The sequence below is a fragment of the Psammomys obesus genome, unplaced genomic scaffold, assembly GCF_907164565.1.
Source record: "Psammomys obesus unplaced genomic scaffold, mPsaObe1.curated_primary_1811, whole genome shotgun sequence".
Taxonomy (NCBI): domain Eukaryota; kingdom Metazoa; phylum Chordata; class Mammalia; order Rodentia; family Muridae; genus Psammomys; species Psammomys obesus.
The window spans coordinates 17,278,669-17,294,685 of record NW_026596149.1 but is presented as its reverse complement, the minus strand read 5'-3'; the positions used below and the strand labels follow the sequence as shown (position 1 = coordinate 17,294,685).

The window sequence follows — 16,017 nt, the reverse complement described above, 5'->3', positions numbered from 1 at the left end:
GGAAGGAAGGAAGGAAGGAAGGAAGGAAGGAAGGAGAAAGAGAGAGAGAGAGAGAGAGAGAAAGAAAGAAAGAAAGAAAGAAAGAAAGAAAGAAAGAAAGAAAGAAAGAAAGAGTGGGCAAGGACCCAAAATGCTAGTCATCAGGTCCCTAGGACAGGAAGTGACCCCACTCATCTCACATAGAATAAAGCCAGTCCTGGCACATTTGTCCCTGAAAATAAGACACAATGACAAAATTCATCCAACCACTTTTATTGGACAATAATGGTGGGAGAACCTTATTCTATACCAAAGAGTATATATATTGGATGGAGCTTTTATTGGGTTTTATTACTAGAGGCAAGATTCTGTTACAAAGATAAAAGAGGCAGAATCCAATGCCTTTTTAAAATGATTATTACTATTGCATGAAGAAACATGGATTTATTCAGAACTTGTGACCTTTCCTGGTATAGTTCTCCCTATTGTATATGGGGTAGTATCAATATTAGTAAGATATAGAATATTAGTCAGGAAAATTCAGTCTGAATGTTAGATTTAATGTTTCACCCACAATGTACAAGGACTTACTTTTATTACTATAAGAAGGAATTGTGACTTTTCCTGACTTGGCTAATGAATCTCATTCCCATCTGGTTCAAGTCTTACACTTTCATATTCTCTACTGTTTTTAGTGTTTGAATGGCTCATTACAAATCTTGTTATAGCATATATATAGATAGATAGATATATACATATATATGAATGCATATATATATATATAGAGAGAGAGATATACATATATTTTTAATCTAAAGGTTTTCCAACATAAACTTTTTAACAGATTTTACTTTAGTTATCTGTGTGTGTGTGTTTGTTGTACACATAAGTGTGAGTGCTTAAGGAGGCCAGAAGAGGGTGTCGGATCCCCTAGAGCTGAAGTAACAGGCCATTGTAAGCTGCCTGATGTAGGTGCTGGGAACTGAACTCTAGTCCTAAGCTATCTCTTCAGGCCCCAATATAAACTTGACAATTTGAATCCTAATATTGGAGACAATTATCCCAAGAAACACGGCTGGAGGTGGGGGTACAAATCCTGAGCCTTCCCCACTCTGATCTATAAAGCCCCTGAGTGATTTATCTGGGTGCAGGTAGACCTTAGAAAGTGCCAGCTGCTGCTCCAGAAAGACTGCCCAAGTGACAAGATGCCACCAGAAGAGGCATCCCAGTGCACAGGGTCAAGTGCTTGGAACCTGACGCTTCTAAGCACGGCACACAAATATAGGATAATCAACATTAGAGTCCTGAATCTCTAGTATTCCCCATGCACCTTGAACTGTCTTGAGTGCCTTTGAGGGAAGTCTGTGACAAGAGGAAACGTGGAGAACTTAGCCCACCCCAGAGTGACAGCATTAGTTCCAGGAGATGAGCAAGGGCTACATCCACAGCGGTGATGCCAGACACTGGCCTCCTGATGCTTCAGAAATCTTCTCTGGGGTTCAGGAGACATTTAGAAGGACGGCCAAGAAGAACACAGAGGAGCGTCAATTTATCTACAGCAAACAATGGTGTTACAGGAAAACAGGCAGAACTCTTTAGGGCCCAGGGCTAGGCACAGTACAGTGAAAGCCACACTGGTCACCAGCCTTCCCAGCTCCCCACCTGCAGCTCAGTTGTAGGAAAGGTAGTCAATGAGCCGGGGAGGGATGTTTAACTTGGCGACTTTCTCTAGCCCTCGAACGCCAGTGGCCTTCCTCAAGCTCACCCTGCAGAGCTGTGAGAGGGTGAGAGGTGTCTCTGCAAAAAAAGGACCAAGGAAACACATGAGGATAGTTCCTAGAAGTACACCCTGCAACCTAATGAGTGTGAAGGCAGAGCTGGAAGAGCCCAAAAGGTCAGATAGCCGGGGACCAATGAAGCCAGGCAATAAGGTTCCCATGATATCCACAGGAATTCCTCTCATGGGGTTGGGGCTTAGAGACGACTTCTGTTTTGTTGGAGGGGGTCACTGGCTTGTTTTTGGCACTTGCTATTTAGCAAATAGGCTTAGCAAAGAACTAAATTTGTGGCTAAGAGGCTTGTTTGTCACACATCTAGCCAAATGAGGTGTGGGTAAAGGGTTCATGCCAGGAAATGTGCTAGTAGCCAGATCATAGGACTATAGGTTTCTTTCCTCAGTGGAGCCATAGGCCACAGGGATATGGCAAGAGCTGATGTTTCAGCACAAAACAGTCCCCAGAAACAGAAGTATTCGTAGTATATCCTGGTGACCAAGGAAGGACAGGAACTCAGGACTCAACTCAATGTAGCCAGCATAAATGCAAAGAGAACTAGCAAAATGGGGACCCAAGATGAATGTTAGTAGTTCCGGGCAGCCTGGGATAGGGGAGTATTTGCACAACCGAGCCTGGCTCACTTTCATAATACTCAAAGCACTTGGCCGGGGCACTGCTGCTCCATGTGTAGTCCGAGGGCTTCTTGCCCCGGTTGTCACGGGCATAGATGTTGCCTCCAAACTCTATGAGCATCTCAATGAGGTCGACGTTCTTCACCTTGGCTGCATGGTGAAGGGCGGTCTCGTGAAGCTTTGCTGCATTCACATTGGCCCCTGGGGAGCCAGAGCAGAGAATGTCTGTTACCAAGGGGAAAGTGTGGAACCAAGAGGAAGACTGATCTACACATCACCCTTTGGCAGAGCGCAAAAGCAACCCCCGCCCAGAAAGCAAAATCAAAATAGAGTGCCCTTGTAAAACCAAGAGTAATATTTTTTTTTCCTTTTGAAAGTCAGGGATGTGTGTGATATGAAGCAAAGTGAAAGGCTTCGTATGCATCAAATGTCTGTTCTGAGTCTGTGCTCAGAGTATTCTGTAATCCATCCTCATAGGTCCCTAGATTTCTAGGGGCTCATCCTAAGTCACCAAAATGTGGCAGCCTGTGCTTAGATTGGACACAGACATACCAAGTGACACAGCTGCTCTACTGTGGGCACTGTGGCTCAAAATAATAACTGGCTTGGTGAAAGAATGAATATTCTCTAAATATATTCTTTTGTACACTGAGAGAGATAATGGGGAAACAGATAAAGTACTTGAACAGTTAGCTGGAAACTAGCTCCACTTTCCTCATCTATCTGGAGGCATACAGAAAGATTCAGATAATTTGCAGCTAAATACAGCAACTTAAGCCTACAGCACCTGCTATTCCTAGGCCTACTGTCTAAGTATTAACCAGGTCTGATCTGGCTCAGCTTCTTAGCTCAAACAAGAATAGATACCTTCAGAGTGGTATGGATAAATACAGCCTTTTAAAATACATTTAAAAACAAATAATGAAGACCTTGAGACTAGCAAGATGGCTCAGCAGAAGCCTGGTGACTTCTGAGCTGGATTCCCAGAACCCGCAAAGAGAGGAAAGGTAACAATGAACTCCGCAAGGCTGCCCTCCGATTGCCACACATGTGTTTTGGCATGCACATCTGAACCCATATGGATACAATAACAATAAATAAAAATTTAAGTTAAATGTTTAAAAACTTTAAAGATTTTGATAAAAAAAAATGGTTGATGTAAAAATGTCTTTCTTGACACATAGCAATCACTACGTGGATCCAATATAGTGGATTTTCCAAAGCCTTAGAATTTAGAAGAAGATGTTAACGTCTTTGAAGACTCCTCTTGAACAAGTAAAAAGTTAATAGTTAACAATTATTAGGAAAAGATTAAAGTATTTTTTTTAAGAAACCAAGCAAATATCTTTGCATCAATAAATTCCCCAAATTACAGTTTCAAACTATGGTCATAAAATCATAGCTATGCCAGCAACATTCCACTGTTTAGTGATCACTGTAGGTAATGGTTCCACTGCTCAAAACATAGTTGGAAAGCCCTACTTTCTGCTCTAAGATCTGTTTAGCCCTCTAAAGGAGTTAAGAGCTGTGTTTATCACAATGGCCTCAGTGTGATCCTAAGAACACGCCTTCCATTCCTCCTGGCAAAACCCCGAGACCTCTGGTCAGAGAAGGCTGGCATCATACATATGAATTGCAGAGTGGTATGAGAAAGCAGTAAAGAAAATCTTTCCCTACAATCCAATCACTCTCTTACCTCAGATGATTTTCTTTCAACCCCTGCTTATAGGAGTAGACTGTGGTAATCATCATACAAAAATAAAATTTTTAATGCTAGATACGCAATTTGTAATGAAAACTAAATTGTAAAGCTAACAGAATGTAAAGTCCAAACGGCTTTTTCTTATTGATTCTTGCCATGTTCTCGCCAGCCAGGGAGGAATGTGATTAGCTCAATGTTAACAAAAGAGAAAGAGACACAAGGAAGCAAAGCTCCCTCAAGGTCAGAGAGAGAGAGGAAGCAGGAAAGATCTGGAATGTCCACCCCTGCTTCCTCGCTGTTTGCTCCCATGGCTCCTCTGATAAGTCTTTGATGAGTGACTCTTTCAAAGTGGCGTTTCCAAAGTAAACAATAAAATTTTCCATAATGTGTGCTTGGCATGATTTGACTGGGTAGAAAGGAAAGAGGGGGAGGAAGGACGCCAACTGGAAACATCAGCTCAAGTGTGAACACAGCAATAGGGACAGGTTCAAGTTAGTGCTGAAAGCAGAAATCGTGAGAGATGACCAACACTGACTGGTTTTTATTAGAAAATTGGAGCAGTAGCAGAAAGAGAGGGAGGGAATAATGCCATGAGGGAGTGACTTTGTGGCACAATGAACATTTTATGTCTTGGCCAAGCAGAGAGGTGGTAAAAGAACCAACTCCTTCTCTGGGCTTTAAGAACTATCAATTCCATGCCTGGGGGGGGGGGGGGGGGGGGGGGGGGGGAAAGAAGGGGTCAAAGCTGGCTCATTACCAAAATCCCCACTTCAAAACAAAATAGGATTAATATGATTTGGAGTAAAACAGAAGTCAGTGAAGTGAGGGCTGCCCTAACACACCCTTAACACACAGATGAAACAGCCACAATCCTGGAACATCACACAAATGACTCAATACCCAGAGCATGAGCTCTGCCAAGGAGATGGAAGAGTAAATAATCCTCAACTACCCAGTTCTGGACGCTTCCAGAAGAGTTAAATATTTACTGTAAGTGATCAGGTGAAAAATTACTTAACCATAATAACTGGACTTTGATCCTCACCAGCTCTCTTCCTCCACAAACGCAGTCTAGTTCCTACACTCAGCATCTCTACCTATAAAAAGAAAAGGAGCAACCACCTCTTTGCCCACCTGTGGAGTACGTAAGACCACTCCATATAGGGCTCAGGTCCTCCAGCGGAGCCAGAAGCACATGCTGCATGTTTTCCGGAGCCGTGGAATGTGGCTCTCCTTAGGTTCCCCCACAGGCTTGTGACTCAGCCTCAGTAGTACAGAATACCATTGCTTTTATAAAACTCTGTATGTGATACCTACTTCTCTCTGCTTCTATATAGGTTGGAAATAGCTCACTGAGAAAGCAGTCCAAAGGGAAAGAAAGAAAACACAATCCTGTTGAAGGAGCCTATCAGAAATTAAAGTGGCATCTGGTTTACCTCTTCCTGACTCTTCCTGTCTTTAGTTCTGGTTTGGATAAAGGCTCAGAATCCTCTTTTCTCTGGGCATAGGGGTCTTTTCTGAGACTGATACTCCAACCAAGGACCATGCATGGAGATAACCTAAAACCCTGCACAAATGTAGCCCAAGGCAGCTCAGTATCCAAGTGGATTCCCTAGTAATGGGAACAGGAGCTGTCTCTGACATGAACTCAGTGGCTGGCTCTTTGATCACCTCCCCCTGAGGTGGCAGGGGAGGGGGGCGCAGCCACAGAGGAAGACAATGCAGCCAGTCCCGATGAGACCTGATAGGCTAGGGTCAGATGGAAGGGGAGGAGGTCCTCCCCTATCAGTGGACTTGGGGAGGGGCATGGGAGGAGATGAAGGAGGGAGGGCAGGACTGGGAGGGGACGAGCAAGGGGCCTACAGTTGGGATACAAAGTGAATAAATGGTAATAAATTTTAAAATGTTTTAAAATGGAAAATTTTTTTCATTATACACAAATATTATACGTTACCTGAAAAAAAAAAAAAAAAAAAAAAGAATGTTCTTTTCTTTTTCTCTGGTACATTCTGGCCCAGATTACATCTTTTATCAATGCTTAGTTGCCTCCATGGAAGAAGGACTGCCTCTGCACCCAATTCTACTAATACTCCATTTGCTGGATATATAGAAATCTCCCTGTAAAAACTTTAGGGGGTTGGGGTGGGGTGAGCAGGCAGATCTACCCTTACCTCCAGGGTGGGCTCTGACTGGTACAATATCCTTTCCTCTACCACAGTAATTGGTTTAAGTCACCCAATCAAAATTTGACAAAGCTGGACTATAGTCATAAGACCTAGTTTCAGCCAATGGAGCATTAGGGAGGCACATTAGTGACACCTGGGAAGGAGACTCTTCACCCTTCTGAAACGGCTACAGGAGAGTCTTAAAATGTAAAGTGTTGAAGGGCTGAGAGAGGCTGTTCCCACAACTGCTTGTAACTCCAGCTCCAGGGATCTGATACCCTCTTGGCCTCTGCAGGCTCCTACATATGTGTGTCATACACACACACACACACACACACACACACACACATGGTGAATCTGCTACATCCAAGTGTTCACTATCAGAGCAGAGAGCTAACACCAAGAAAGGAGATTTCAAACTTCAAAGTTATAGCGACACTCTTGAACCATGAGATCAAAATGACCATCTATACTTACATTATACTTCTCATGTATTGTTACATGAACCAAGAAATGACCTTCACTGTTTACCCAGTTATAATTGGCTTCTTCATGGCAACAGCCATCTGGGTACTGTTGGGTTCTGTATTCATGGATTCAACCAGCCAGAGAGTTAAGTATTCGGAAAAACAAACAAAAAGAGTTCATCTCCACAAAAAGACACGTGGAGACCTTCTGTTCATTTTGGAAACCTCTGTATAAGCAGCCTTTTTCAAATACTGCCACAAGCCAGATTCTCCAGATGCTCCATTCTCCTACATTCTGCCAACACCATTTCCCGTGATACCTCTGACTCTCAGATTCAGATACCTCTGACTCTCTTATCAGGCAGACATTATAAACAGTTGCCTGGGTTCTCTAAAAACAACCATTCGTGGGCCTAGGGAGATGGCTTATCAGGTAGGACTACTTGATATGCAAGCAAGAGGATCTGGGTTCAAATTTCCAGGACCTATCTAAAAAGCTGGGCCTAGCCCTGTGGCGATGTGAGGAGAAGAGACAGGAGGATCACTAGGGCTTGCTGGCTGCCAGTCTAGGTCAAACTTCAGTGAGAGATTCTGTGTAAAGGGTATAAGGCAAAGAGTGATAAAGCAGGACACTTGATATCTCCCTCTGATACATGTACAACACACACGCATGCACACACACACACACACACACACACACATACACACACACGTATGTGCCTAAATAAATAATAAAGTAATCAGATGCATTTACTGAGCATTGACTGTATACCAGCCATTATGAGAACATTTTTGAGAATATTCCCAATGCATGAGAAAATGGGCTTTATTTTTCTAGTTTTATAGATACAGACACCAAGGCATAAGGTCTCTCTGAACAGTGGAAGAACCAGTCTGTCTGCTTCCCCTACCCAGCCCTCTGCTGGTATGGCCCAGGTAAGTCAACCACTCAGATAAACAGTAGCCTACCTGCATTGAGCAACATTTTGACACAGTCCAAATGCTCACGTGCACAGGCAACATGGAGAGGGGTCCCAAAATGGCAATCATGTGCTTCCAGATTGGCCCCAACGTCAATAAGAAGCCTCACACATTCGGAGCTCCCTTAAAACAAATGGGGAAAGATGGAGATGTTCATAAATACATACACTGGAAATGGACAGCCGTGACAAACAGCAGCTGAAAAGGTGGCCCTGCAAGGAACAGAGGTGAAACAGCTTATATCTCAATGTACAAAGTGGTTGGTAATGCCGCATGGTTCTAGGAGAATCTGAAGGCCTCTTTTCTCTCCCCTTGGGAATTCTTAGCATGCTTGGTTGTGAAATGACAGGGTCATGGCCACTTTTCTGCTGAGGACAGAAGATGCGGGAAACCACTTAGACACAGGCAGCAATGACTATGACCTGTCCCTCATCTCCATGTCCCCCTGCACCACGTCTAGGGAGCATTCAGAAGGCACACATGACTTCTGGCATGCCAGTGGTCTCTTGAATGAAGGAATCTGTCTCTGGCATTCTCACTATGCAGGTTGCTTCTTTCCTGCTCCTCCTTCTGTTTGGATCAAGGCTTGGGCCCTAGTCTCTTCTTCCCAGGAAGATTTGGCCACAGATTCCATCTTCTCAAATCACTGAATTACTCAGCAACCATCCCAATCCCTGAAACGGAGCCCCCACACCCACATTGGCCAAGCTCATCTTAACATCACAACCACCACATATACTCTCCCTTTCTCAGAGGTCCCTGCTCCCAGATAAATTCTTTTCATACGTGCCATTGCTCCCAGGTTAGCCTGAGTCACTTTTTGCCTCATTTCTCCATCTCTCCCTCAGATCAAGTCCCACTGATACCAAGTGGGTGAAGCATTAGATGTGAAGTAACCAAGGAACACGGTAGCTACATGTTAGCAGCTATGTCTCCTGATGGTCAAACGCCCCTTCGTGGAAAGATAACCTTGAAGCTTCAGTTAGGTTGTTCCCATGTTATCTGAGACTAAGGCACAGGGGCATTTCCCCACGAGTGCAAGCGAATAAAGGGCAATATGCCCAAATGACTTGACATCATTATAATATTGCTGGCACTGAGGTTTTTGACACACACCTCTTCTTTTATGGGTTTTGTTGTCTTAGAGGATCATAAGGAAATACCCTAAAGGGAAAGTCTGGTCCACCATAATTTAGGAGGAGAATAGGCCACCAACCTCATGAAAACTTCTTTAAAATCCACAACTCAGAATTCTGTGGGCTGCTCATACCTTGGGATGGCCCATTCCAATCTCACTGTGTAGTGCTTGTTTTACTTGGTTTTGATAAATAAACTTCTGCTTAAACTGTTTACGACTCTTGACTAAATTCTTTTCTTCAAGACAAGAACCAGGAGATCCTACTGGTGCCTCCCCACACCATCCACACAGGCCACCATTCTTCTTTGGGCTCTAAGTGACTTCAATGGTCCCTAACACTCACCGCTCATGCAGGCCTCATGTAGTGGGGATGCTGTGTACAGAGGAGGGTTGACCTTCGCCCCATAGGACAGCAAGAGCTTCACACACTCGATGCTCCCTGAGGCGCAGGCATCACAGAGAGGGGTGCTGCCATCAATGTTTCGGGCATCCACCTCAAAGGACAGAAGAAGCAGATGTCAGAGGGTTAGGTGAAGAATGTAATGACCCTTTGTGATCTTTATGCAGATTCACGTTTGCAAAGTTAACGTCCTACTTTGCTGGAATGCACCAAGCCATGCAAGGGGATTCAAAGAGAAAGATGTATGGATTGGGGGCACGAATGCTTAGGCGTCTCCTAAGTATAGACATCCCTCATTGGAGAAGCTTTCCTCCCTTCGAGGGCAGGATGGAACTCAACCTCACCCTTACTACAACCCCAAGCAAATAATAAACACGGGGCAGAAAAGGAGAGCCTGAGAGGAGAAAAGACTATAAGGTGTGCAAACCTGTGAATAAGTAGGGTGTCCCCAGTGAAATTGCTTCGGGTGCTAAATGCCATGGGAGGAAGTGGGATGGTTGCTGTGGACCAGAGCAAGGGAAGTGTTTATGGGTTGGGGAAGCAGGTATCAAGCTGGGTTTCGACTCAAGCTCTGACTAAAAAGAAGTGCTCCAGACTGCTTAGCATGCCTCATCTTGGTGAAAATCATAGTCCAGGAACAAGGCAACGCCCTAGCCTGGGAAAACACACTTAGAATTTATGCGAGACAGGCTTCTGCGCGGGTACACACTGAAAACTGCAACTTGTTCCAGTCCAAGCTTCGGGGAGGGGAAGAGTAGATGGTGGATTGCCTTCATTCTGCACTCAATTGGTGAGCTCTGAGACTAGGCTTTGTAAGTGCTTCATAAACACCAGCATAAGGGCAGATCAGATCCTGCCACCTCTGCCAAACATGCAGGCAGGTAGCCTGCAGAATGGAAACCACTGGCAGCTAAAACTAACTGTGCTATGAATATGCATACTAGCGGAAACAAGCACGTCAGAAGTGTGCTTTGTTACTTTCTTTCTCCACCTCACCCCAGTTGTTTTGCCAGCACCTCACTTGGATAGCCTGGAGATAAGAACTCTGTTGAACCTACATGGCAACTATTCAGCCCCAGACCCAACTGCTCCCAGACAGTCTACCTGGTCTGTGGCTGCCCTGCTCTCCCCTGGCCATTTCAGAGCAGAGCTGTGCTAAACTGCTTTGCTAACACTGCCCCAATGTAGAAACACTTCCCTACTCTGGCCCACAGCAACTATCCCGCCTCCTCCCGTGGCTTTCAGCACTCTAAGCAGTTTCACTGGGGCACCCTGTCCTATCCATGTGTTTACACACCTTACAGTCTTTTCTCTTCTCTTGTGTTCTCCTGAGCCTGTCCCACCAACTCCACAGCTGCAACTAGGTGGCTGTCTGGCTCAAATGGCTCCCCACCTGGGCACCAGCTGCCAGCAGCAGCTGCACACACTGGGCCTGGCCCTGCAGACTCGCTGCATGGAGGGGTGTGATGGAGTCCACAGTGACCTGGTTAACACATGCTCCGCTCTCAATCAGCTGCTGGAGCTGAAGGCTCTCACCGCGCTGAGCTGCTTCATGCACAGGGGTGCGCTCCACCCAGAAACCTGAAGCGGAAACAGAACACTTACTAAGACCCTCCTACTTCCCTCAAGACAAAGGAATACACATGAGGCTCAGGGCCCACTGGCAGCCAAGGCGCCACATGTGGCCATGTCATTGGGCCCAATGCTACTATTAAAATCCATAAGCAATCCCCACTAGCTAGAGGGTGGCGCTCAATGTTCTTGCCAGGGCATATATGGGTGTCTGTGCTATGAATCTGGTTCACACTATGACCCCATCTCCCACCCCTGGCCCTATACAGATAGATCTATAGCTCACTGCTGCCTCCAGCAGTTCCACACATGTACCTCTGCACATTGAACCTTACCAAGAGGAATGTGCCCCACAAGCAGCAATATACAGTTTGAGGGAATAATGAGAAGTAGCTAATTAACAGCTTAAAGTCAATGTGGAAGGAGAAAAACCCAAAGTAACAGAAGTTTCATGCAACTTTAAGAAGAAGAGGATGACAGGGTAGGTCTTAGGTTTGTGTCAAGGTGGTGGGGAGAGAAGAGGAGGAGGAGATGGAGGGGAGGGCAATGGAGAGGAGAAAAGAGGAGGGGATGGGAGGAGAGATGGAGGGAAAGGAGGCCGGTATGATCAGAACAGGCCCTGAGGTGGAGCTAACGTGCCGTGTGCAGTTCCTGCCAGATATCCATTCAGCAGTGTATCTGCATGGAAGCAACACTCTCCACTTCCGTGTACAAAGATGTGTAAGATGCAATAGTCGGCAGCTCCCAGTCAGGGGCAAGGCAAATACAAAAACAACTCAGAACACCACAACAGTGACAATGGAAGAACATCTCCAGTGATGGGAATTCAGAAACGAAATGTCCCAAGTACCCACTCAGGCAAGTGCATGGAGGTATCACAGAGGAAGGCAAGCTGTGACTGTCAGCTAACTTGCCAGTCAGTCAAGCTTTGCTTATTCAGTACTGTGTTCCTAGCACCTAGTATACATGGTCTATGGCTGAATAAAGTTGATAGAACTGATGAGAATGAAGAGTTGTTGTCTAATAGGTACATGGAGTCAGTTTTGCATTATAAAGAGTTCTGCAGGTTATTAGCCCTTAAGAAATTAAACACTGGGGCTGGAGAGATGGCTCAGAGGTCAAGAACACTGGCTGTTTTCCAAAGGTCCTAAGTTCAATTCCTAGCAACCACATGGTACCTAAAAACCATCCATAGTGAGATCTGGTGCCCTCTTCTGGTGCACAGGCACACATGCAGGCAGAATGCTGTATAAATAAAAAGAAGAAAATAAACACCAACAAACTAAATAATTCAATTAAAAAATTGGGTACAAAGCTAAACAGAATTTTCAACAGAGGAATTGCAAATGGTGGAGACAAACTTAAAGAAATGATCACTGTCCTTAGTCATCAGAAAAATGCAAATCAGAACGACTCTGAGATTCCATCTCACATCTGTCAGAATGGCTAAGATCAAAAACTCAAGTGAGAACTCATGCTGGTGAGGATGTGGAAAAAGGGTAACACTCCTCTATTGCTGAGGGGAGTGCAAACTTATACACCTACTTTGGAAATCAATCTGGCTCTTTCACAGAAAACTGGAAATAGCCATTCCTCAAGACCCAGCTATACCACTCATGGGCACACACCAAAAAGATGTTCCATCATACAACAAGGACATTTGCTCAACCATGTTCATAGCAGCTTTATTCATAATAGCCAGAAACTAGAAACAACCTAGATGTCCCTCAACTGAAGAATGGATAAAGAAACTGTGGTACATTTATATGATGAAACACTACTCAGCCATTAAAAACAAAGAAATCATGAAATTTGCAGGCAAATGGAACAAGAAATGATCATCCTGAGTGAAGCAACACAGACCCAGAAGACACTCATGGTATATACTCACTTGTATGTGGATTTTAGTCATACAGTATGGGATAGACATACTACAATGCACAGACACCACAAAGATAAGTAACAAGGAGGACCCTAGGGAGGCTGTGCAAATCTCAATCAGAAAGGGGACAGAATAGACAGAAGTAATGGTGGAAGAGTGGGAACAAGAACCATCAGAACCAATCAACCAGGGCCCAGAGGGGCCTCAGGAGTCTGAGGCACCAACCAAGGACAATGCATGGTCTGGACCTAGGACCTCCACTTATAAATACCTGATGGGCATCTTGGGCTTCATGTGGACCAAATTGTCAAGGGAATCTGGGAATCTGACATGGAGATATCCTGTTTTTATCACTTCCCCCGTAATGGGATTGCCCTACCAGGATACAGGGGAGAAAGACTCAGTCCTCATGTGAATAGATGAGCTGGGGTGTCTGGCTAGGGACCTCCTCCCATTCTGAGGAAACAGGAGGAGGAAGGATTCAGGAGGATGGGTGGGACTGGGAGGAGAGGAGGGAGAGACCTAGATGAATTTAGGGAGAGACCTAAATTCAGTTTACCAAGATGTAAACTGAATTAATTAATAAAAAAAAGAAAAAGAAAAAGTCGGGGGAAAAAAGGGGAGTTGTGCAGGCGAAGGGTGGTGATGGGTGTGCTAAATGTGCAATGCGCTGATGCCACTGAACTCTACATCAGAAAAAGTTAAGATGGTAACTCTTGGCTATATGCTCTTTACCACAATTCAAGAAAAGTGCTGGAGAGGTGGATCAGCTATTAAGAGTACTGGCTGCTCTTCCAGGAGACCCGGGCTCAATTCCTAGCACCCACATGATGGTTCATAACCATTGTAATCCAGCTCTGAAGGATCCAGTACCCTCTTCTGGCCTCTGGTGGCACTGAACACCAGAGACACACAAACATACGTGCAGGCCAAATTCCCATACACACAAAATAAAAATAGAATGTTTTCAAAAAAAATTTTTAAGAGTAACTGTATTTGTTACTGAATCACTGCCATGACAAAACACCTGACAAAGGCAACATAAGGAGAGGAGAGTTTATTTGGCACAGGGTAAGAGACGAAATCCATCCTAGCTGGAAAGGCATGGCAGCTCATGCATTGTGTTTACAGGCAGGAAGCACAGAGAGATGAATGCCAGTGCTCCACTCACTCTCTCCTTTTATTCCTTTTTTTCTTCCATCTGGGACCCCAGCCCATGGACTGGAGCCACCACATCCCTTTGGGTCTTTTGTCCTTACTTGTACACTTGGAAAGGCTCTCACAGAAATACCCAGAGGTGTACTGCCCAGGGTTATTCCAAGTGCAATTAAGCCAACAAGAAATGTTAGCCATTACAGGAACAAAAAGCCAGGGGAGAGCCTGCATATGGAAAGAGCTGCCACCTGCTCACCGACATCACCAAAAGATAACATTCTAGCAGAGGAGAGGCATTAGTCACCTAGGCTGTCTCACACTCCTCACCACCAAATGTCTCTTCTAGGGTTATAAATCAGGGACCAGTAGTAAGCACCAGGAAATATAATGAAAAAGGAAGGAAGAAAGAGAGCATGTGGGTGTGAACCTTAAATAGATTGCTGAAGAGTATGCACAGAAAACACAGTCAATTAAGAAGCTGGCTGGTCAGGCTTCACTCAGGCTGGGGTGATAAATCGCCCCATTTGTGGACCACAGCATTATATTCTCTGGGGCGGTGCTGCACTGGAAACCTGAGACCCTGCACTGTTTTGTCAAGCTGCCTCTGGGGCTGGAGCCCGGTCTTCAGTCTTTGCTATATAATTGGTCTCTTGTTACCAGCTTCCTCCCATCTCCCTTCCTCCTCATGTAGCCAGACAATAAGTTGGTCACGTGGGAGCTGATCACTGTCTTCCAATGACTTCTATTCTCTTCGTGTGTGATGCCGGTGCACATGTACATGTCTGCACATGTATGTCAGGTCAGAGGTCAACTCACATGTCTTCCCTAACTGTGTTTTCTATTATTTAATGAGATGGAGTCTTTCCCTGAACCTGGAGTTAACCAGTCAGGCCAGACAGACAGGCCAGCAAGCCCCAGGGAATATTCTGTCACTTCTTAACAAACCTCAACCAAATCAACTTAATAAACTTCCTACTGACTCATCTTGACATTCTTTTCAATGCAGTCTAGAATCCTTGCTTCACCTCACTGGGGAATCTCTGAGAAAAGCCCCAGATGCAGCAGTGTCTCTGGTTCCCACTGTCATCCTACCCTGTTTATCTGCTCAGTTCCTGGTCCTCTGAGATGGAGCCATGAATTCTTTACAAATAGTGAGCCAGGGCCAGCTCCAGGGAGCCCCAAATGAACACCAGGGACTCTCCTGGCCTGGCAGCTATGGTGTAACTATTCATACCAGGATAAGCAGCAAAACAGTTTCTTCTTTGCCTGTCTCCTCCCCGCTGGTTTATCCCAGTTAATTAGAGACAGTAGAGACCTGCTGTATGTCTGTGCAGAGCAGGAAGCAGCCCAGGCCCAGCTGCTCTCCAAGAAAACTAAGAGTGTGGCTATCCTTCACCAGCCTGCCCAGTACAGAGCAAGCCAACTCTCCAGAGACCTTCCTCCACAGGATACTATAGACACATCCAATGGTGGGCTGGACTTGACCTTAACTTTGACAGGGATCACAGCTATGACTGAAATCACCTCTCTGCAGCCCAGCCATCTCTCAGTAGTTGGCAGGCCTACTCCAAAAAAGAGCATCTTCAAACACACCAAGGACATGTTCAGGACAAAGTGTCCATCACTGTGACTGTGAATAGGGGTCAAATATCAGGGATACCTTCTTTGATGCAATATGGATGAGCAATTTTACTCAAAGCAAGTCGCTAAAGAGGATCTGGGGGTTGGAGATGAAGCTCAGTTGGTATAGCACTTGAATGCATGCACAAAGCCCTTGGTTTGACCCCCAGCATAGCATAAAACAGTGCTTGGATCTGGACAGATGCCTCAGTAGTTAAGAGAATCGCAGGTCTTCCAGAGGAAGTGAAGCAGCTTATAAGAGCCTTTAACTCCAACACCAAAAGACCTGATGTAAGCACTGTATTTAAACACACATGCACACACACACAGAGAGACACACACATCATGTAATAACTAAAAATAAAAATATTTAAGGGGGTGGGAGTGCTAGGACACAGTTGTAATCCCAGCACTCAGGAGGCAGAGGCAGATGGATCTGTGAGTTTGAGGCCAGTCTGGTCTACAGAGCTAGTTCCTAGGACATCCTGGGCTGTCTAAGACCAGATAGATAGATAGATAGATAGATAGATAGATAGATAGATAGATAGA

At 45.1% G+C, this 16,017-nt stretch overlaps 1 protein-coding gene across 2 annotated transcripts in view; it reads right to left on the bottom strand.

Annotated features, from left to right (window-relative positions):
• Positions 1–236: 236 nt before the first annotated feature.
• Asb13 (ankyrin repeat and SOCS box containing 13) overlaps positions 237–16,017 on the bottom strand; it is a 19,297-nt gene continuing 3,516 nt past the window's right edge. Inside the window, exons 2-7 of one of the 2 annotated variants that reach the window (XM_055593783.1) lie at positions 10,633–10,820; positions 9,183–9,333; positions 7,690–7,824; positions 2,396–2,587; positions 1,642–1,776; positions 237–1,532 (exon numbers count right to left, since the gene is read on the bottom strand). In XM_055593783.1, the coding sequence (XP_055449758.1) occupies positions 1,649–1,776; positions 2,396–2,587; positions 7,690–7,824; positions 9,183–9,333; positions 10,633–10,820 (794 nt within the window). In that variant the 3' untranslated portion in view covers positions 237–1,532; positions 1,642–1,648. Of the gene's footprint in view, positions 1,777–2,395; positions 2,588–7,689; positions 7,825–9,182; positions 9,334–10,632; positions 10,821–16,017 lie in introns of both variants that reach the window. The other variant, XM_055593782.1, reaches the window with a different exon arrangement.